This window comes from Saimiri boliviensis, chromosome 11 (assembly GCF_048565385.1).
Source record: "Saimiri boliviensis isolate mSaiBol1 chromosome 11, mSaiBol1.pri, whole genome shotgun sequence".
NCBI classification, from domain to species: domain Eukaryota; kingdom Metazoa; phylum Chordata; class Mammalia; order Primates; family Cebidae; genus Saimiri; species Saimiri boliviensis.
This window is the reverse complement of record NC_133459.1, coordinates 22,012,872-22,034,920: the sequence shown is the minus strand read 5'-3', so window position 1 is coordinate 22,034,920 and position 22,049 is coordinate 22,012,872. Positions and strand designations below refer to the sequence as shown.

Here is a 22,049-nt window from a genome sequence, read left to right as displayed (position 1 = left end):
GTATAATTTACTTGTGGACTGCTTATCATCTGTCTCCCTCTGCTAGGATGTAAGCTTCAAGAAGGCAGGGATCTTTGTCTTTGTTCGCTGATGTATCCTACACTCCTTAAACAGTGCCCAGTGCATGGTAGACACTCAAAAGAAAGTTACTGAGTAAGTGACTTCAGTGGACACATTTTCTTTTTTCTTTTCTTTTTGTTCTAATTTTTTTCTTTCTTTTTTTGAGACAGAGTCTTTCTCTGTCTCCCAGGCTAAAGTGCAGTGGTGTGATCTCAGCTCACTGAAACCTCCGTCTCCCAGGTTTAAGCAATTCTCCTGCCTCAGCCTCCTGAGTAGCTGGGGCTACAAGTGCCTGCCACCATGCTCAGCTAATTTTTGTGTTTTTAGTAGAAACAGTGTTTCACCATGTTGCCCAAGCTTAGTCTTGAACTCTTGAGCTCAAGCGATTCACCTGCCTCAGTCTCCCAAAGTGCTGGGATTACAGGCGTGAGCCACAAAGCCCAGCCGGCTAATCAAAAAATAAAAATAAAAAAATAAAAAAATAAAATAAAATAAATTATCGATTCTCAGTCTTTTGGCTAAGATCAAGTATAAAAAAAGTTTTTGTAGCAATGAGGGTCTTGCCATGTTGCCCAGGCTGGTCTCAGACTTCTGGCTTCAAGTAATCCTTCCACATGAGCCACCACACCTGGCCAGACACATTTTTTTAGACAGTTACATCTTTATTTTAATATACTAGAAAGTAATACAATAAACATGTCAAACCTGTAAATTCAGTAGTGACAGAATTCTTTTATAACTTTAAACAAAATATCAGGTAAATGACAGTATTACCTAAGTAACCTGAAGGTGTTACTTCAAATTGAGAAAGCGTTCCCTCCATACAACAGAGGCAAATTCAAACCCTACACCATTCTGGAAGGCCTTTATTAGTAAGGGTTGCATCAGAGAGCTCCCAAACCTGGCTGTGCACACAATTCACGAGGAAGCTGTTAAACTTTAAACAGAGTCCTTTGTTCCATTTTAAACTCTCTGGAGTTGCAGGGTAGAATGCACATTTTAAACAAATACCTCAGGCGATTCCTATATCCAGCCCAGTGCTGTGTAAGGTTTAGGGACTGGTGGATTAGATGGCCTCTAAGAGCTCTTTTAATTCAGAACTTCTGCCTCTGTGGTTGAAACTTGATCAACGACATCACATACAGCAAGGTTTTTCAAATTGCGGATTAAAATCTACTTAATGGGCTGCGCGTAGTGGCCCATGCCTGTAATTCCAGCACTTTGGGAAGCCAAGGCAGGATCACCTGAGCCCAGTTAGAGGTTACAGTGAGCTGTGATCACACCACTGCACTCCAGCCTGGGTGACAGAGCAAGTCCATATCTCAAAAAACTCGGCCGGGCACGTTGGCTCACGCCTGTAATCCCAGCACTCTGGGAGGCCAAGGGGGTGGATCACAAGGTCAGGAGTTCGAGACCATTCTGGCCAACATGGTGAAACCCCGTCTCTACTAAAATTAAAAAAAAAATTAGCCAGGTGTGGTGGCACGCTCCTGTAGTCCCAGTACTTGGGAGGCTGAGGCAGGGGAATAGCTTGAACCTGGGAGGCAGAGGTTGCAGTGAGCCAAAATCATGCCATTACACTCCAGCCTGGCTACAGAGCAAGATGCGGTCTCAAAAAAAAAAAAGAAGAAAAAAAAAGAAAAGAAAAGAAAAGAAAAAAGATCCTGAAGCTATCCAGGGGGAAAAAAAAAAGAAAAAAGAAAAAACCAATCTCCTTAATGGGTGATTGATTTACATATTCTATCTTTAATTCTTGAAAATAACCCTGTAAGGTAGGTGTTAAGCCCATTTTACACAAGATGTGAGGCCTAGAAAGGCTGATGACTTGCCCAAGTTCTCACCTAGGTATTCAGTGGCAGCGTTGCTGTCTGGGTCCAATCTGAGCAACAAGCTGGTCTCAAGAGCCACACACTAGCAATATAGAGTAAGACACAGCCCTGTGACTGAGATTACAGAACGTCTAACACAAAGAACATACACCTCCCATTTTAAGAAATGTTTTTCCGCCGGACGCGGTGGCTCAAGCCTGTAATCCCAGCACTTTGGGAGGCTGAGGCGGGTGGATCACGAGGTCAAGAGATCGAGACCACCCTGGTCAACAAGGTGAAAGCCCATCTCTACTAAAAATTCAAAAAGTTAGCTGGGCATGGTGGTGCGCGCCTGTAATCCCAGCTACTCAGGAGGCTGAGGCAGGAGAATTGCCTGAACCTAGGAGGCGGAGGTTGCGGTGAGCCGAGATCGCGCCATTGCACTCCAGCCTGGGTAACAAGAGCGAAACTCCATCTCAAAAAAAAAAAAAAAGAAATGTTTTTCCTTTAATTATAATTAAAATTCAGGGGCTACTTGGGTGTTTGTCCCTATTTAGGATTTACTCAATTATTGACAAGTAAAGGCCAACTCCATTTTCATGATTCCCAGCCTTCCCTAGGGATTTGGAGGAAGAGGCTAGAAGGATAATCAGTGAAAGTACATCCTCCTCTGGAGTTAGCCTGAATGACCAACCTGAGAGTAATATCCAATGCATAACTATTTCCTAACGTCAGGGCTGGAAGGGGAACCAGGTGGCAGTTAGTAGGCTCTTAGAAAACAAGCCTATACCATCTGCCAGGGACCATTCTGAGCACTTTATCCCACATTCGTGCAAGGCATTTGAAATGCTTAAATTTAAAATTTTTATTTTAATTAATTTAGAGACAGGGTCTTGCTTGGTTGACCAGTGGTATGATCATGGCTCACTGCAGCCTCAAACTCCTGGGCTCGAGTGATCCTTCTGCATCCTCAAACTCAAGTAGCTAGGATTACAGGTGCACGCCACCACACCTGGCTAACTTATTTTTGTAGAGACAGGGTCTCACTGGCTAGTCTCAAACTCCTGGCCTCAAGCAATCCTCCTGCCTCTGCCTCCCAAAGTGCTGGGATTATAGGTGTGAGCCACCAGGCCTTATTTTATTTTTTTGAGACAGGGTCTCCCTCTGTTGCCCAGGCAGAAGGACAGTGGCATGATCTCAGCTCACTGAAACCTTCATCCCTTGGGCTCAAGTAATCTTCTCACCTCAGCCTCCTGAGTAGCTGGGACTACAGGGGCATACCACCATGCCCATCAGGGTTTCTCCATGATGCCCAGGCTGGTCTTGAATTCCTGTACTCAAGTGATCTGCCCACCTAGGCCTCCCAAAGTGCTGGGATTGCAGGCATATGCCACCGTGCCTGGCCTATTTTATTTATTTATTTATTTTGAGATGGAGTTTCACTCTTGTTGTCCAGGCTGGAGTGCAGTGGCACAATCTCGGCTCACCGCAAGCTCTGCCTCCCTGGTTCAACTGATTCTCCTGCCTCAGCCTCCTAAGTAGCTGGCATTACAGGCATGCGCCACCACGCCCAGCTAATTTTTTGTATTTTTAGTAGAGACGGGGTTTCACCATGTTGACCAGGAAGGTCTCGATCTCTTGACCTCGTGATCCACCTGCCTCGGCCTCCCAAAGTGCTGGGATTACAGGCTTGAGCCACCGCGCCCGGCCGAGATGGGGTTTCTTGATGTTGGTCAGGCTGGTCTCGAACTCCCAACCACATGTGATCCGCCCGCCTCAGCCTCCCAAAGTACTGGGTGGCGTGAGCCACCATGCCTGTCCTATTTTATTTTTTTATTGATACAAAATAGACGTACATATTTTGGAGTACATGTGATATTCTGATACATTCATACAATGCGTAATGATCAAATCAGAGTAACTGGGATATCCATTACCTTAAACATTTCTCTCTCTTTATGGTGGTAACATTAGAATGAGTCTCTATTTTTTTTTTTTTTTTTTTTTTTTTGAGACGGAGTTTAGCTCTTGTTACCCAGGCTGGAGTGCAATGGCCCGATCTTGGCTCACCGCAACCTCCGCCTCCTGGGTTCAGGCAATTCTCCTGCCTCAGCCTCCTGAGTAGCTGGGATTACAGGCACACGCCACCATGCCCAGCTGATTTTTTGTATTTTTAGTAGAGACGGGGTTTCACCATGTTGACCGGGATGGTCTCGAACTCTCGACCTCGTGATCCACCCGCCTCGGCCTCCCAAAGTGCTGGGATTACAGGCTTGAGCCACCGCGCCCGGCATATGAGTCTCTATTTTTAAATATAAATCATTAGCTACTCTATTGATCTATCAAATATTAGGTGTTATTCCCTCTAACTATATTTATATAATACCCATCAATCAACCTCTCTTCATCCCCCAACCCTTAAATTCCAAACTCTGTGCTCTTAACCACTGTGATATGCCATGAAATGTCTGAGCAGAACCAATGTTTAAAGCAAAAAACAAAGCACGATGTTCCAGAGGCAGTCACCAGAGCATTTCAGAGAGTTGAGTCACGTTATCAAAGCAATACATCCAGCAGAGTAACCGAGAGGGTCTAGAATTTCATTTGTGCCTATTGTTGAATGCCTCTGACTTTCAAGCTCCTTTTAGATTCCAGGTAACTACTTACATACTTACTGCATTAAAAATATCAACGTTGGGCCGGGCGTGGTGGATCAAGCCTGTAATCCCAGCACTTTGGGAGGCCGAGGCGGGTGGATCACAAGGTCGAGAGATCGAGACCAACCTGGTCAACATGGTGAAACCCCATCTCTACTAAAAATACAAAAAATTAGCTGGGCATGGTGGCATGTGCCTGTAATCCCAGCTACTCAGGAGGCTGAGGCAGGAGAATTGCCTGAACCCAGGAGGCGGAGGTTGCGGTGAGCCGAGATTGCGCCATCGCACTCCAGCCTGGGTAACAAGAGCGAAACTCCGTCTCAAAAAAAAAAAAAATCAACGTTGACAAAAGATAATTACAAAACATCCTAAAATCCTTACATAAAGGTCTTCAACTGATATAATCACAAGTCATCAGTTTCGTTCAGTGACCTGTGGAAACAAACCATTTGCACTTGTTTCCTAAGCTTTCCAGCATTTGCCACCTTGAGCAGCGTGGAGTTCAGCTCTCCTGGCACCTCCAGGTGCCCGAGGCTGGATTCCCGTCTAGCAACCACACTGGTTTCCACAACAAGCTGCCTAAGAGTAGTTCTGTACCCCCAAGCACTAGCTTGGTCCCCAGGGGCTGGCAGCTTAAACTATATGTGGGTGGTTTCTGGGCTCTGACCTAGCCAGAGTACCTAGAAGGCTTGGGCTTTAACCCTTTAGGACTCAGTTGTCTTTGGCAGCCTATGCATTGTGGTCTTCACCCACTAGATGGGTTAGGACTATTGAGTGTTAAACTGCAAAAAAAGGAAGGAAGCTTAAGCACACAATTTAGGAGACAAAGGGTTATATGTAAAATCCAACGGGTTCCACTTTAGAAGGCCAGACTGTAACTTGCCAGGTTTCTTGCTGATGGTCATAACATTAGCAGGGGAAGCAGAACCACAATCAGAACATGGGTAACTAGCCTGGGCAACAGTGAGACTCCTCTTTAAAAAAAAAAAAAAAAAAAAAAAAAAAAAAAAAAAAACCTGAGCATGCTGGCATGCGACTGTAGTCTCAGCTACTCAGGAGATCAAAGTAGAAGGATCACTTGAGCACAGGAGGTTGAGGCTGGAGTGGGTCATGATGGTGCCACTGCACTCCAGTGACAGTGCAAGACTTTTGTCTCAAAAACAAAGATGGATAACCTTTTTCCTGTTTAGTGTTCTTTCTACAATACCACACCATTGAACAGCTCAAGATACCTTGCAAGGACCTTAAAGATACACACTGGATAGAGGGCCAAGACAGCAGGATAAAAGAGCCTCTATTGGGACAGTTTTAAGAAACTGACATTCCTGACATTTAGTGCCAGCTACATAATTATGTCCTATACATTTCCAAAATGAAATATTGTGTAGCCACCGCGATGTACTAAGAACATAACTGTTAAAAGGGGAAAATAAAGCACTCTTCAACTATGTTTAAAAGAAAAAAAGAGCCTTAGCTGTGTTTACTATATGGTGTTTCTAATAGTGAAGAACCTACGGTCCCCTCGGTATTGCAATTATCGTGTAAAATTTTAAATTCTTTTTCTGAGACAGGGTCTCACTCTGTCACCCAGACTGGAGTGCAGTAGTGCGATCTCAGCTTGCTGCAACCTCTGCCTCCGGAGTTCAAGCCATTCTCATGCCTCAGTCTCCTGACTAGCTGGGATTACAGGCGCGTGCTACCCCACAGGATAACTGTACTTTTACTAAAGATGGGGTTTCACCATGTTGGCCAGGCTGGTCTTGAACTCCTTGCCTGAAGTGATCCACCTGCCTCGGTCTCCCAAAGTGCTGGGATTATGGGTTATGAGCTACTCAGCCTGATTTAAGTTACTTAGCATAAAGACAATCCTTGTGGACTGATTATTATTTTTTTTTTCTTTTTTTTTTTTAAGACGGAGTTTCGCTCTTGTTACCCAGGCTGGAGTGCAATGGTGCGATCTCGGCTCACCGCAACCTCCGCCTCCTGGGTTCAGGCAATTCTCCTGCCTCAGCCTCCTGAGTAGCTGGGATTACAGACATGCGCCACCATGCCCAGCTAATTTTTTGTATTTTTAGTAGAGACGGGGTTTCACCATGTTGACCAGGAAGGTCTCGATCTCTTGACCTCGTGATCCACCTGCCTCGGCCTCCCAAAGTGCTGGGATTACAGGCTTGAGCCACCGCGCCCGGCCGAGATGGGGTTTCTTGATGTTGGTCAGGCTGGTCTCGAACTCCCAACCACATGTGATCCGCCCGCCTCAGCCTCCCAAAGTACTGGGTGGCGTGAGCCACCATGCCTGTCCTATTTTATTTTTTTATTGATACAAAATAGACGTACATATTTTGGAGTACATGTGATATTCTGATACATTCATACAATGCGTAATGATCAAATCAGAGTAACTGGGATATCCATTACCTTAAACATTTCTCTCTCTTTATGGTGGTAACATTAGAATGAGTCTCTATTTTTTTTTTTTTTTTTTTTTTTTTGAGACGGAGTTTAGCTCTTGTTACCCAGGCTGGAGTGCAATGGCCCGATCTTGGCTCACCGCAACCTCCGCCTCCTGGGTTCAGGCAATTCTCCTGCCTCAGCCTCCTGAGTAGCTGGGATTACAGGCACACGCCACCATGCCCAGCTGATTTTTTGTATTTTTAGTAGAGACGGGGTTTCACCATGTTGACCGGGATGGTCTCGAACTCTCGACCTCGTGATCCACCCGCCTCGGCCTCCCAAAGTGCTGGGATTACAGGCTTGAGCCACCGCGCCCGGCATATGAGTCTCTATTTTTAAATATAAATCATTAGCTACTCTATTGATCTATCAAATATTAGGTGTTATTCCCTCTAACTATATTTATATAATACCCATCAATCAACCTCTCTTCATCCCCCAACCCTTAAATTCCAAACTCTGTGCTCTTAACCACTGTGATATGCCATGAAATGTCTGAGCAGAACCAATGTTTAAAGCAAAAAACAAAGCACGATGTTCCAGAGGCAGTCACCAGAGCATTTCAGAGAGTTGAGTCACGTTATCAAAGCAATACATCCAGCAGAGTAACCGAGAGGGTCTAGAATTTCATTTGTGCCTATTGTTGAATGCCTCTGACTTTCAAGCTCCTTTTAGATTCCAGGTAACTACTTACATACTTACTGCATTAAAAATATCAACGTTGGGCCGGGCGTGGTGGATCAAGCCTGTAATCCCAGCACTTTGGGAGGCCGAGGCGGGTGGATCACAAGGTCGAGAGATCGAGACCAACCTGGTCAACATGGTGAAACCCCATCTCTACTAAAAATACAAAAAATTAGCTGGGCATGGTGGCATGTGCCTGTAATCCCAGCTACTCAGGAGGCTGAGGCAGGAGAATTGCCTGAACCCAGGAGGCGGAGGTTGCGGTGAGCCGAGATTGCGCCATCGCACTCCAGCCTGGGTAACAAGAGCGAAACTCCGTCTCAAAAAAAAAAAAAAATCAACGTTGACAAAAGATAATTACAAAACATCCTAAAATCCTTACATAAAGGTCTTCAACTGATATAATCACAAGTCATCAGTTTCGTTCAGTGACCTGTGGAAACAAACCATTTGCACTTGTTTCCTAAGCTTTCCAGCATTTGCCACCTTGAGCAGCGTGGAGTTCAGCTCTCCTGGCACCTCCAGGTGCCCGAGGCTGGATTCCCGTCTAGCAACCACACTGGTTTCCACAACAAGCTGCCTAAGAGTAGTTCTGTACCCCCAAGCACTAGCTTGGTCCCCAGGGGCTGGCAGCTTAAACTATATGTGGGTGGTTTCTGGGCTCTGACCTAGCCAGAGTACCTAGAAGGCTTGGGCTTTAACCCTTTAGGACTCAGTTGTCTTTGGCAGCCTATGCATTGTGGTCTTCACCCACTAGATGGGTTAGGACTATTGAGTGTTAAACTGCAAAAAAAGGAAGGAAGCTTAAGCACACAATTTAGGAGACAAAGGGTTATATGTAAAATCCAACGGGTTCCACTTTAGAAGGCCAGACTGTAACTTGCCAGGTTTCTTGCTGATGGTCATAACATTAGCAGGGGAAGCAGAACCACAATCAGAACATGGGTAACTAGCCTGGGCAACAGTGAGACTCCTCTTTAAAAAAAAAAAAAAAAAAAAAAAAAAAAAAAAAAAAACCTGAGCATGCTGGCATGCGACTGTAGTCTCAGCTACTCAGGAGATCAAAGTAGAAGGATCACTTGAGCACAGGAGGTTGAGGCTGGAGTGGGTCATGATGGTGCCACTGCACTCCAGTGACAGTGCAAGACTTTTGTCTCAAAAACAAAGATGGATAACCTTTTTCCTGTTTAGTGTTCTTTCTACAATACCACACCATTGAACAGCTCAAGATACCTTGCAAGGACCTTAAAGATACACACTGGATAGAGGGCCAAGACAGCAGGATAAAAGAGCCTCTATTGGGACAGTTTTAAGAAACTGACATTCCTGACATTTAGTGCCAGCTACATAATTATGTCCTATACATTTCCAAAATGAAATATTGTGTAGCCACCGCGATGTACTAAGAACATAACTGTTAAAAGGGGAAAATAAAGCACTCTTCAACTATGTTTAAAAGAAAAAAAGAGCCTTAGCTGTGTTTACTATATGGTGTTTCTAATAGTGAAGAACCTACGGTCCCCTCGGTATTGCAATTATCGTGTAAAATTTTAAATTCTTTTTCTGAGACAGGGTCTCACTCTGTCACCCAGACTGGAGTGCAGTAGTGCGATCTCAGCTTGCTGCAACCTCTGCCTCCGGAGTTCAAGCCATTCTCATGCCTCAGTCTCCTGACTAGCTGGGATTACAGGCGCGTGCTACCCCACAGGATAACTGTACTTTTACTAAAGATGGGGTTTCACCATGTTGGCCAGGCTGGTCTTGAACTCCTTGCCTGAAGTGATCCACCTGCCTCGGTCTCCCAAAGTGCTGGGATTATGGGTTATGAGCTACTCAGCCTGATTTAAGTTACTTAGCATAAAGACAATCCTTGTGGACTGATTATTATTTTTTTTTTCTTTTTTTTTTTTAAGACGGAGTTTCGCTCTTGTTACCCAGGCTGGAGTGCAATGGTGCGATCTCGGCTCACCGCAACCTCCGCCTCCTGGGTTCAGGCAATTCTCCTGCCTCAGCCTCCTGAGTAGCTGGGATTACAGACATGCGCCACCATGCCCAGCTAATTTTTTGTATTTTTAGTAGAGACGGGGTTTCACCGTGTTGACCAGGTTGGTCTCGATCTCTCGACCTTGTGATCCAACCGCCTCAGCCTCCCAAAGTGCTGGGATTACAGGCTTGAGCCACCGCGCCCGGCTGTGGACTGATTATTTTCTAAAAGCTCAAAACAGTAACCTGCATGCACATAATTGCACTTTTAGGTTTTGATCACATTTTTAAAAGACCCCTAGACTGTTCTTACCCGAATTTTGATCTCTACCCTTTGGTCCTTTGCCTACCCTACGTGGATGGAAACATCAGTGCAGTGATACAAAATCCATTAACCTAAACTGCTTCCTGGCTTCTCGCCACACCAGCCAGCACCTCAAGTGTAGGATTCCTGCTCACTGTGAGCTGATCTACTCTCCCACCTAGCTCACTTTCAATGCTGTTTCTCAACCAAATAGACTGGGACCTCCTACTGGGTACAAATGGCTGGTCCCATCATGTATTAGCCTAAGTATCGGTGACCACCCTTTACCCACCCTCATAGCACTTTACGTATTATATTGGCTTGTGTGGGATTATCCCTAACAGTACAATGTTTGACATTCCTGACAACTACGCATGGACACCAACAGCAGCCAATAGTTACTATAATAAAAAACCCATCCCTACAATTTCCAAATAACTCGGGGTGGAGGTCGGGCAATATTGTCACAGCTTGAGAACTCTGCCCTAGAGAACATTCATTTCGGCTAAGCAGCAAAGCATTTCTGGGCATAATATTGGGATAGAGACAGATGCCAGCTAGGGACACTACCTTATTCCAAAGGCATCCAGAATGCAACACTAGGTCTAGCTGAAGAAATGAGAAAAATAACCACACAGTAAGAACTTCATCAGAACTAAATTTATTAAGGAAATCTTGGTATCAAGCCCTTCCTGTTTTTTTTTTTTTTTTTTTTTTTGCCGCTAGGTTGTGGGCACTGCCTCTACACCAGGCGTCCCCAAACTACGGCCCGTGGGCGCATGCGGCCCCCTGAGGCCATTTATCCGGCCCCCCGCCGCACTTCAGGAAGGGGCACCTCTTTCATTGGTGGTCAGTGAGAGGAGCACAGTATGTGGTGGCCCTCCAACGGTCGGAGGGACAGTGCACTGGCCCCCTGTGTAAAAAGTTTGGGGACGCCTGCTCTACACTTTAGTATGGTACAAATCACCTGCAGAACTTGTTAGATCAGATTCAAATTCAGTAGGTCTGAGGTGGGGCCCAAGAGTTTTAACAAACTCGCAGGCAATCCTACCTACCCACTTGCTACAAGCTCAACCACAAATGCCAGTGCTTTAGATTCCAGTGGGACATTTGTTTGCAAGTCAAGCCTCTAGCCGGACAGGAGCAAGCTGTCTAGCTACTGGGTAGGTGTCTCTCCGCAGTGGTTCCAGTCCTCCAGCTGTTCCACGACTTGCCCAGAATCTCAATGCTAGAGCTAGGACTAAAATCGGGTTAGTTCTTTCAACTCCCAACAATGCTTTTTCCACTGGGTCAGGAGCATAGCAGTTTTTTTTTTTTTTTAATGGAAAATTAGGGGCCGGGCGCGGTGGCTCAAGCCTGTAATCCCAGCACTTTGGGAGGCCGAGGCGGGTGGATCACGAGGTCAAGAGATCGAGACCATCCTGGTCAACATGGTGAAACCCCGTCTCTACTAAAAATACAAAAAATTAGCTGGGCATGGTGGCACGTGCCTGTAATCCCAGCTACTCAGGAGGCTGAGGCAGGAGAATTGCCTGAACCCAGGAGGCGGAGGTTGCAGTGAGCCGAGATCGCGCCATTGCACTCCAGCCTGGGTAACAAGAGCGAAACTCCGCCTCAAAAAAAAAAAAAGGAAAATTAAAGTCAACTGAGCACACAGACAATGCCTAAGAACCAAATGAAGGCTCAGCAGGTTTATACTGTTAAAACTGGGAGACTTTCTACATTGTGTTTTCTTTTCTTTTTGAAACGGAGTTTCACTCTTGTTGCCGCCCAGGCTGGAGTGCAATGGCGTGATCTCGACTCACTGAAATCTCCGCCTCCTGGGTTCAAGCAATTCTCCTACCTCAGCTTCCCGAGTAGCTGGGATTACAGGTATGCACCACCACACCCAGCTAATTTTTGTATTTTTAGTAGAGATGGGGTTTCTCCACGTTGGTCAGGGTGGTCTCAAAGTCCTGACTTCAGGTGATCCAGCCACCTAGGCCTCCCAATGTGCTGGGATTACGGGCATGCGCCACCACCCCCAGCTAATTTTTCTATTTTTAGTAGAGATGAGGTTTCTCCATGTTGATCAGGGTGGTCTTGAACTCCTGACTTAAGGTGATCCACTCACCTCGGCCACCCGAAGTGCTGGGATTATAGGTGTGAACCACCACCCCCAGCCTACATTATGTATTCCTGAAATGCTTTATTTACATGAAACTAGCGTTTGTTCTCACCCAGCACTAATTACCACCTATCCATTCACCAAGTCTGTTCTTAAAGATGTTTATTGCAAGTTATTTAATTCAGAAGTTAGTAAAAAACAAGCATGGTTCCCCCCTATAAAAATGAAGCTGAATTTTAAGAATGAGACTTTCCTTCACTCCATTTGAGGTGGGGGCCCCAGCCCTGTAGTAAAAGATTGAGAAATGAATGCACACTTTAATTTTAAATGAAATAAAAAGTATATGGCAACACGTTCCATGATGCTCCCCTTTAACCAACTAGAGCTCATCTTATTGGGTAAGGTAACTATTTTCATTAAAAAATGAGGCACACCCGATAATCTATTTCCAAGTTTCAAAACACCTACAAAAGCAGCAAATGAGAACCTCCTAACAGCAATGAAAAGGTGGCCCAAGGACAACTGAACTCAAATTAGTCACAAATCCATAAACTGAACTGAATTAACATGTGCTCAAAAATTTAAACCCAAAACTGAAAATGATGAACTAACGGCCAAGTATTGTGTCAGAAAAATGATAGCTTTTGCCACAGTGGCTCATGCCTGTAATTCCAACACTTTGGGAAGTTGAGGAGGGCAGATCACTTGAGGTCACGAGTTTGAGACCAGCCTGGCCAACATGGTAAAACCTCACCTCTACTAAAAATACAAAAAAAAAAAAAAAAATTAGCTGGGTGTGGTGGTGGATGCCTCTAATTCTAGCTGAGGTGAGAGGATTGCTAGAACCCAGGGCGGTGGTTGCAGAGATTGTGCCACAGCACACTCCAGCCTGGGCATCAGAGCAATACTCCATCTTTAAAAAAACAAAACAAAACAAAAAAACGGCTTTTGAGTCTCGGCTTCAGTGAGATATAGAAAATCACTACAGGCAAAATATTTCCATTTTTGCATCAAAGGGAAGTGAACTAGCAAAAGTAGCATTTCTCATATACTCAAACACAAAAACTAAACTCCTTTTGAGCACTACATGCCTGATACTAGTCTGAGCATTTTGTTAAATATTAAATCATGTAATCCTGAGAGATATCACCATTATTGCCTCCAGGATACAGATAAGGAAACTGAGGCAGATTAACAGTTCACCCGAGGGCAGGGCTGGAAATGGAAAGACTGCTCTCTTTTATCTACATATACTGCCTTCCAACCTTACATTCTCATAAAAAAAAAAAAATCTGAGCCTGAACAGTTAAGTCTAAATTTAATCTCAACCACTACAGCAAAGCCTGTGATTTCTTCATAAAACATCAATGCTGACAAAATTTCTAGTACACAACAGAATCACTGAATGGGAGGACCCTCCTGAACACAGGAGCACTGCACCCTGCCTTTAATCAAGGCTCTAAATTCAAACCCCCAACACCAACCATACCCTCCCCTCTAAATGGGACTACTGTACCACAGTGCATCAACCAAGGTATGGCAAGCACAGGCAATGCTATGAAGCTTGGACTTGGATCTGCCAGGAAGTACTGGCATCCAACCAGAGGACGACAGAGTTGTTACCAGCTACTCCCATCGAAGCTTTAAGTGGCTTGAGGTCCAAGGACTTGAATATGGCCAGGATCCTTTCACAGAACACACAACAGAATTGTACATTTCACTGAAAACTTTTTATTGATTGGCCTTTGGATAGAAACGGGAATTTATTTGCCAGGAAGGATGATCCCATCATACTGAAAGAGAAGAGATTTAATTTTTTTCAGAACAGGAGGCAACAGCAGAGACTGCAGCAATGGCTAACATTTGAGAATTCAAATCTGATTGATACATGAACTTGGAGTCTGAATCCCATCCTTTTCTGAACTAAATAGGAAGCTGGCTGGTTTTTAAACTGTGCTGAACTGCCCTATCATCTGAGAAAGGGGGCTCCTTTTTTAAAGCTGTATTCCTCCCCTTCCAGCTACCCCCATTCAGGTGGGGAGAAGGTCTAGTTCTGGATGTTCTTTTAAACCATCATCCCTGGAAGCCCAATCTGCCAAGGTGCCCAATATTCTAACTTTAAAGATACCCACCAAATAGTACTGTATTTTGCATTCCCAAATCCCAACTCCATTCACCAACAGTACATTGCACCACTTCACTTGAGAGAAATCAGCTTTACCTTCTGCTGGAACCAGCGCATGGCCTCCTCTTTGCTGATTCTGTGTTTGGCCCCAATGCAGCCTGTCCTGCGCTTCTTGTCTGCGATGCTGAAACCTGGCCTACCCAGCACCTGTCCCAGGAATAACCAACAGTCACCTAGCCAGCTCAGAGTCAAGAGCAGATGGACAAGACTCACACATTGCAGACGGATCTTCAAGAGTCACCGGCAGCCCAATGAATTCTGGAGCAAGACCCACGATCTCAGTGTCTGACAGAACTGCCACCAGCATCTCGCACAACACACGGCCATACTATAGGTTTGCTTTGGAGGCTGCAACATTCAGCACCGCCCCTCCACCCAATCTATCTTCCAATGGTGCTCAGGAACCTTCATTACTGCTCCTGAATCTCCGAAACTTTTCTTTTTAAAAATAACATTTATAAATCTATTGCCACACCAGCAATGTAGAAAACATAAAACTCCGAGAAGCACAAATATATATCTCTATTTTCTTCCTTCTGCTTCAGCTCAAATGTGCTTCCCAAAGGTGTGCTGTTCCTCCCACCTCTTGTGAGTATCCAATTCTTACTACTTGTTTGGGCATTCAAGTCTAATGAGGGTGCCACCATTTTCCAGGTTCCATGCTACTCATAACTTCTGATTTAGGCTATTCAGTTTTATTGCTGGACTATAACACTGCAGTAACACAAAAGTCATTTCTATGTTAAAACCCCATTCCTGAGCAAACCACTGCATCACCCAAAGCTGTTTCTACTGGAAGAACCAGGGGAAAAAAGAGCCTCAGTGCAGGCAACCCACAGGCCAAACGCAGCACCAATACTGCCTCTTTCCAAAGTTTCAAATCACTGGCTGGATGGAACAGTTTCCTTCATTCACCTTTAAGCCATGTGAGTGCTTTATAGATCCTCGACTGCAAGCTCCCCAACAGCAAGGATCTTGTCCATCTTTTTCAGTGCTGCACCCCTACACTTGCCACAAACGAGGCACATTTTCCCCAGGGGGAGAACACAAAGGCAGACAATATTCAAAGCTGCAACCCAACATGTGAACACCAACATACCACATATGAAATAAAGATTTCCCTCTCCTCACAGACCCGGAGCAGGAAAAAATTAAATATTCATACCACATAGAAGTCCAGGCCGTAGATACCAATGCTTGGGTCATATTTGATACCAAGATCGATGTGTTCCTGAATCCCAAAACCAAAGTTTCCAGTATCGGAGAAGTTGTTTTTTCTTAACTCATACTCCCGCACCTGTGGAGAAAAATGCAGCAATAACAACATTCCTTGTCATCTTCAACTCCCTCCCACCTCCAAATACCCAAATAGCTCAACTTGCAATATGTACCCCAGAGCAAAAACAGAGGTTGAGGAAACTTGGCTGGGAGCATAATCTAACTTCTTCACTAAACCCAGACTATGGATTCACACTCCAACTATCCAATATGACCTCTCCCAGTTTCCAAAGGGCAGAGAAAACCCCAGAGAAAGCAGAGGCATGAAATGACTCCCAAGCATCTGTTTTTTTTTTTTTTTTTTTTTGAGACGGAGTTTCGCTCTTGTTACCCAGGCTGGAGTGCAATGGCGCGATCTCGGCTCACCGCAACCTCCGCCTCCTGGGTTCAGGCAATTCTCCTGCCTCAGCCTCCTGAGTAGCTGGGATTACAGGCACACGCCACCATGCCCAGCTGATTTTTTGTATTTTTAGTAGAGATGGGGTTTCACCATGTCGACCAGGATGGTCTCGAACTCTCGACCTCGTGATCCACCCGCCTCGGCCTCCCAAAGTGCTGGGATTACAGGCTTGAGCCACCGCGCCCGGCAGCATCTGTTTTTTTAAGACAGAGTCTTGCTCTGTTGCCAAGCGCCAGGTTAGAGGGCAGTGGCGCAATCTTGGCTTACTTCAACCTCCACCTCCTGGGTTCAAGCAATTCTGCTTTAGCCTCCCAAGTAGCTGGGGACTACAAGTGCGCGCTACCATGCCTAGCTAATTTTTGTATTTTTAGTAGAGACAGGGTTTCACCATGTTGGCCAGGATGGTCTTGATGTCTTCACCTCATGATCTGCCCGCCTCAGCCTCCCAAAGTTCTGGGATTGCAGGCTTGAGCCACTGCATCCCGCACATCTTTTTTTTTTTTTTTTTAAGACAAGAGTCTCATTCTGTGGCCTAGGCTGGAATGCAGTGGCATGATCTCAGCTCAACACAACCTCTGCCTCTGCCTCCCAGTTTCAAGCAATCCTCATGCCCCACCCTCCCGAGTAGCTAGAACTATAGATGCCCATCACCAAGCTTGGCCAGGATGGTCTCAAACTCCTGGCCACAGGTGATCCACCTGGCTCAGCTGGTGCTGGGATTATAGAGCTAAGCCACTCACTGTGTCCGGCCCCAAGCATCTTTTAAACCACCAAGAATAGTTAACCCTGCTGACTGCAGAAAAACCCTTTTAGAAGGTTAATAAATATCAAGGCACCAAAGAACAGAACATTAAATGTAACTTATCTACATGTGTTATTAAGGGGGTGCTGATCAATATCACTCCATTAGGGGATCGGCCTCACCTTTAAGCCCTTCTCCAAGATTTCTTCTGCCTTGGCCCCTCGAACTGTGCAGTGGACAGCAATCTTTTCATTTCTCCGGATGCCAAAGGATCTGACAGTGTATCTAGCTGCAGAAACCGGGTAACAAGGAGTCAGATGCCATCATACCCCTACTACATTCACCTTTCCCAGAACACCATCTCCGTGGCTCAAAGAGACATTACGTATTCATCCACACTCTAAGTTGTGGTGTTCTAATTAGTGTTGCCTACATCTATTAGTAAGATTTCATCCACAGCACAGATTTTCCAATTTCCAGACATCTAGCCATCCTTCAGCAGTTAAAAACACATTTATAGTGCCAAAGAAGCCTCTACTAAGACTACCATGTTCCAAAGAAAGCAAAACATTATTGACAATATCTAGTATTTGCTGAAGCCTTACTGTACTGTTATCCGTATTTTATAGGTTAAGTTTTGAGAAGTTTATTAACTTGCCAAACATCACAGCTGGTAATGAAAAGCAGGAGCTGAATCCAAAGGCTTTCCATATTTCACTATCCTAAGGCAATTGCACACATACAATTAATTTTACCTTCCACAATTACAAAGTATTATCCTCTTCATGAAAATAAAAAGGCAGACGTCCAGAGAGCTCAGAGAGCGAAGCCATCACTCAAACCCACATAATCTAGTTATGTAACTTTTGAAGTGCCCTGTTCTTACTGCAGCCTGTATAACCCTAACTGCTAATCAAACCTAATGATCTTTACTTCGTTCCTGATGCGTCCACTCTATCTCATATCCTGGTTACTTGGGCTAGTCTTAGCTTAAGATCTGAATGTTCCAATCCTACACCCAATCTTAAAAGATACTTCTTGGTTGGTTCATGAGTTTAACGCTGTAAGTGATGCCAACTGTCACTTTCTAAACAGACTCTAAAGCAAGTAAATTAAGAAACAACCAGGTGACCGAGTGGCCAGCCCTGTATGTCCTTGTCACTACTCACCTTTGGAAAACACAGGGGTCTGCCCTGTGAGCTGCTCCAACACCTTGGCAGCTCGGGTCAGTCTGTCTCCACTCTCCCCAACACAGATGTTGAGACAGAGCTTGCGGATGCGAAGTTCCCGCATGGGGTTCTCTTTTTCACCTTGATCCTGCTGCAACAGGAAGAGTAGCAGTCAATACACTCACAGCTGACAGCCCCGAGTTTTTACTTCTATCTGCACAGCATTTTGATTTCTGCTCATCCTAAATCGTAAAATGTTTAAAGGGTATCAACGTGTTTGGGAGGCATCAAGGAAGAAGTCAGCTCCGGACTATTCCTCCTCCACGAACGGAACGGGTGAAGAGAAACTCAGGATACATGAGCTCGAACCCTAAGAGGCTCAAGGTAACAAAGAGTGCCCCCATTATAAGACCAACTAAGGGGAGTAAGTGAGAGAACAGAACGTAATTGCGGAGTTAACAGGAAGCACGTGGTTATGCGACGTCCTGCATCCCATTCGGAAGCTGTCTAAAGGTTGGCGCCTTCCCTAAGCGGAGGAACCGGTTAAAGTTTCCAAGCACCGAGCAAATCTCAAGTGCCTGAGACCAGGAAAAACCCCGAACGCCCTGCCTTAGAACCCTCCATTCACCCCATAGGCCTTCGCCGCAGCCTCCTAGCTGTGCTGCCGAGCTCTCCGGGTAACTGCCCGCAGTAGCTCCTAGAACGACGGCAGGGGACTTCATAGGCTTCAACCCTGCGTCCTCGGCCCTAACGGCTCTGCCAGTCTTGGGCTGGCAACCATTGCGAGCCCCATAGTCTTCGGGCTGCGGGCGAGGTAGCCCCCGCAAACTCGGCCTGCCATGGATGGCGACGGATAAAGAAAACCAAATCCAAGTCCCAGCTACTCACCGCCATGATGGAGAACAGGAAGAGAAAGTAGAGCTTCCGGCCGAGGGCCTCATGGGCTAGGAGGCGGGTTCTTTTCCCAGGCTAACCACAGAGATGAAGAAGAGGAAGAGAGGCGATTTGGCAGCGCAGTGCAGCGTCGGCTTCCCCCTTGTGGTTAGTGCTAGAACTGCAGATGAAGCCGGCTGAAGACCTGGATCTGGGTTTTCCAAAAATAGTTTTTGAAAGCTCCCTGAATCAACAAGTCCTGGAGTTTCCGGACTTCGAGGACGTTCTCTCTTTCCAGTGTCAGGAGCTGGTGGTCCTTGTGTGTTGAGACTGCCAAAACTACATTAAATCAATCATGCAAATAATGATGCAAATTTATTCTGTAACAATGTAAACACATAGAATTGACTGATTGAGACAGAGTCTCACTCTGCTAGCAGCCCTGGCTGAAGCGACCTCCGCCTCCCGTGTTCAAGCGATTCTCCTGCCTCAGCCTCCCAAGTAGCTGGGACCATACCCTTCTAATTTTTTTTGTATTTTTAGTAGAGATGGGGTTTCACCATGTTGGTCAGGCTGGTCTCGAGCTCCTGACCTCAAATGATCTACTCGCCTTGGCCTCCCAAAGTGCTGGGATTACATGCATGAGCCACCACGCCCGGCACAAATAGAATTTATACAAATGGAATACAGTGGTGGCTTGAAGACAGGCAGATGTGGCCCCGTCTTGACCAGCTAGTAGCTATGTGACCTTGGGCAAGTTACTACAGGGTGAGTATTCCTAATCTGAAAAGGTTGGGACCAGACTTTTTTGGATTGGGGATTTTTCTGGATTTTAGAGTATTTGCATAAACATAATGAAATATCTTGGAGATGGGGCCCAAGTCTGAACAAGAAATTAATTTATGTTCCATACATACCTTATACACATACCCTGAAGGTAATTTTATACAATATTTTAAGTAAGTTTGTGCATGAAACAAAGTTTGTGTACCTTGAACCATCAGAAAGCAAAGGTGTCACTGTCTCAGCCACCCTTGTGGACAATCTTTGGTTGGCTGGCATAACCATTGTTCCAGACTCTAAATGTATATGCTACTAATAAGCAATAATTTCTTACGCTTATTCATACATAAGTACTTAACAGCAAAATATATGCTATGTCATTAATACAGTGAAGTTCAGGGCAACTAAGCAGCAGAGGAGCATCACCAGAAAACCTGGATCAGCTGTAAAACAATGGGGACCCTTCCCCACCAACACCAGACCAGGTGCCGTGGCTCACACCTGTAATCTCAGCACTTTGGAAGGCCAAGGCAGGTGGATCACTAGAGGTCAGGAGTTCGAGACCAGCCTGACCAACAGGGTGAAACCCCGTCTCTACTAAAAATATAAAAATTAGCCGGGCCTGGTGTTGCATGCCTGTAATCCCAGCTACTCAGGAGGCTGAGGCAGGAGAATCGCTTGAACCAGGGAGAGGAAGCTTGCAGTGAGCCGAGATCACACCACTGCACTCCAGCCTGGGTGACTGAGACCATGTCTCAAAAAATAAAAACAAAAAAGAGCAACCACAAATGGCAGGCTTTCAGTCTCCACCTATGATGCAGGGTTTTGATTAAAAGGTTACTGTACAGCCGGGCGCGGTGGCTCAAGCCTGTAATCCCAGCACTTTGGGAGGCTGAGGCGGGTGGATCACGAGGTCGAGAGATCGAGACCATCCTGGTCAACATGGTGAAACCCCGTCTCTACTAAAAATACAAAAAACTAGCTGGGCGTGGTGGCGCATGCCTGTAATCCCAGCTACTCAGGAGGCTGAGGCAGGAGAATTGCCTGAACCCAGGAGGCGGAGGTTGCGGTGAGCCGAGATCCTGCCATTGCACTCCAGCCTGGGTAAGAGTAAAACTCCGTCTCAAAAAAAAAAAAAAAAAAAAAGGTTACTATACACTGTATTTTTTTTTTTAGGATCAGAAGCAGTTGAGGGAGCAGGAAGTGGGTCCCCTAGGGAAAAGGAGGCATGCTCTTGAATGGCTTTTTAAAATGTTTCCTCCAGAGTCATCCGCCCTTTTTTATTGAGGCAGAGTCTTGTTCTGTTGCCCAAGCAGAACTGCAGTGGTGTGATCGTGGCGCACTGCAGCCACGACCTCCTGGGGTCACATGATCCTCCCACCTCAGCCTCCCATGTAGCTGGGACCACAGGTGCATGCCATGCCTGGCTAATTTTTAAAATTTTGTGTAGAGATGGGATCTTTCCATTTTGCCCAGGCTGGTCTCCAACTCCTGGACTCAAGCGATCTTCCCACCTTAGCCTTTCAGTACTGAGATTACTCGCACGAACTGCCATGCCAGACCTCATCTGCCTACCAATGGTTTTTACCTTAGACATGGTTTCTCATTTTGTTATGAATGCATACTTCTCTTGTCCTTCAACAAGCCCATCATGCATTTTCTTTTTTTTCTTTTTTTTAATTTTTTGAGACAAAGTCTCTCTCTGTCACCCAGGCTGGAGTGCAGTGGCACTCACTAAAGCCTCTGCCTCCCAGGTTCAAGCAATTCTCCTGCCTCAACCTCCTGAGTAGCTGGGATTACAGGAATGCACCACCAGGCCCAGCTAATTTTTGTATTTTTAGTAGAGGCAGGGTTTCACCCTGTTGGTCAGGCTGGACTCCTACCTCTGACGTTAAGTGATCCACCTGCCTTGGCCTCCCAAAGTCCAAGGTGGACTCGCTGTAAAGGCATCCACCACCATGCCTGGCTAATTTTTTTATTTTTTTTAAGTAGAGACAGGGTTTTGCCATGTTGGCCAGGCTGGTCTCAAACTCCTGACCTCAAGTAATCCTCCCACCTTGACCTCCCAAAGTGCTGGGCTTACAGGCATGAGCCACTGCGCCTGGCCCCTAAGTCTTTAAAAACGTAAAAAAAGTCTTTACTTTTTATTTATTTATTTATTTATTTTTGTCTCTTCCTAAATTTCTGCAACCAGCCAGGTGCAGTGGCTCATACCTGTAGCAGTTTGGGAGGCCAAAATGGGAAGGTTGGCTTGAGCCTAGGAGTTCAAGACCAGCATGGGCAAAATGGCAAGACCCTGCATGATGGGTGTGTGTGTGTGTGTGTGTGTGTGTGTGTGTGTGTGTGTGTTCTCAGCTCCTTAGGAGTCTGAGGTGGGAGGATCACTTGAGACTAGGAGGCTGAGTCTACAGTGAGCCACATTTATGCTACTGCACTCTAGCCTGGGTGATAGAGTGAGACCCTGTGCCCACACCCCAAAAAATGCTGCAACAAGCCAGTTGAATATTCACAGTTCCCTTCAATAATCTGTTAATCATGATAGATCTTGCTCGTTGCCTTCAG

At 45.7% G+C, this 22,049-nt stretch overlaps 1 protein-coding gene across 1 annotated transcript; it reads right to left on the bottom strand.

Annotated features, from left to right (window-relative positions):
• Positions 1-13,765: 13,765 nt before the first annotated feature.
• RPL11 (ribosomal protein L11) lies at positions 13,766-18,792 on the bottom strand. The gene is made up of 6 exons (XM_039474555.2): positions 18,720-18,792; positions 17,832-17,982; positions 16,845-16,951; positions 15,408-15,539; positions 14,279-14,389; positions 13,766-13,850 (listed from the first exon to the last, which is right to left on the bottom strand). The coding sequence occupies exons 1-6, from the start codon at positions 18,723-18,725 to the stop codon at positions 13,821-13,823; spliced, it is 537 nt and encodes a 178-aa protein (XP_039330489.1). The 5' UTR covers positions 18,726-18,792; the 3' UTR covers positions 13,766-13,820.
• Positions 18,793-22,049: the final 3,257 nt, after the last annotated feature.

Coding starts and splice junctions, on each gene's coding strand:
- RPL11 (XM_039474555.2), bottom strand. Junction 15,540..16,844: donor TCTTGGAGAAGGGCTTAAAG/GTGAGGCCGATC, acceptor TTTTCTCCACAG/GTGCGGGAGTATGAGTTAAG. Junction 14,390..15,407: donor ACGGCCTGGACTTCTATGTG/GTATGAATATTT, acceptor TTCCTGGGACAG/GTGCTGGGTAGGCCAGGTTT.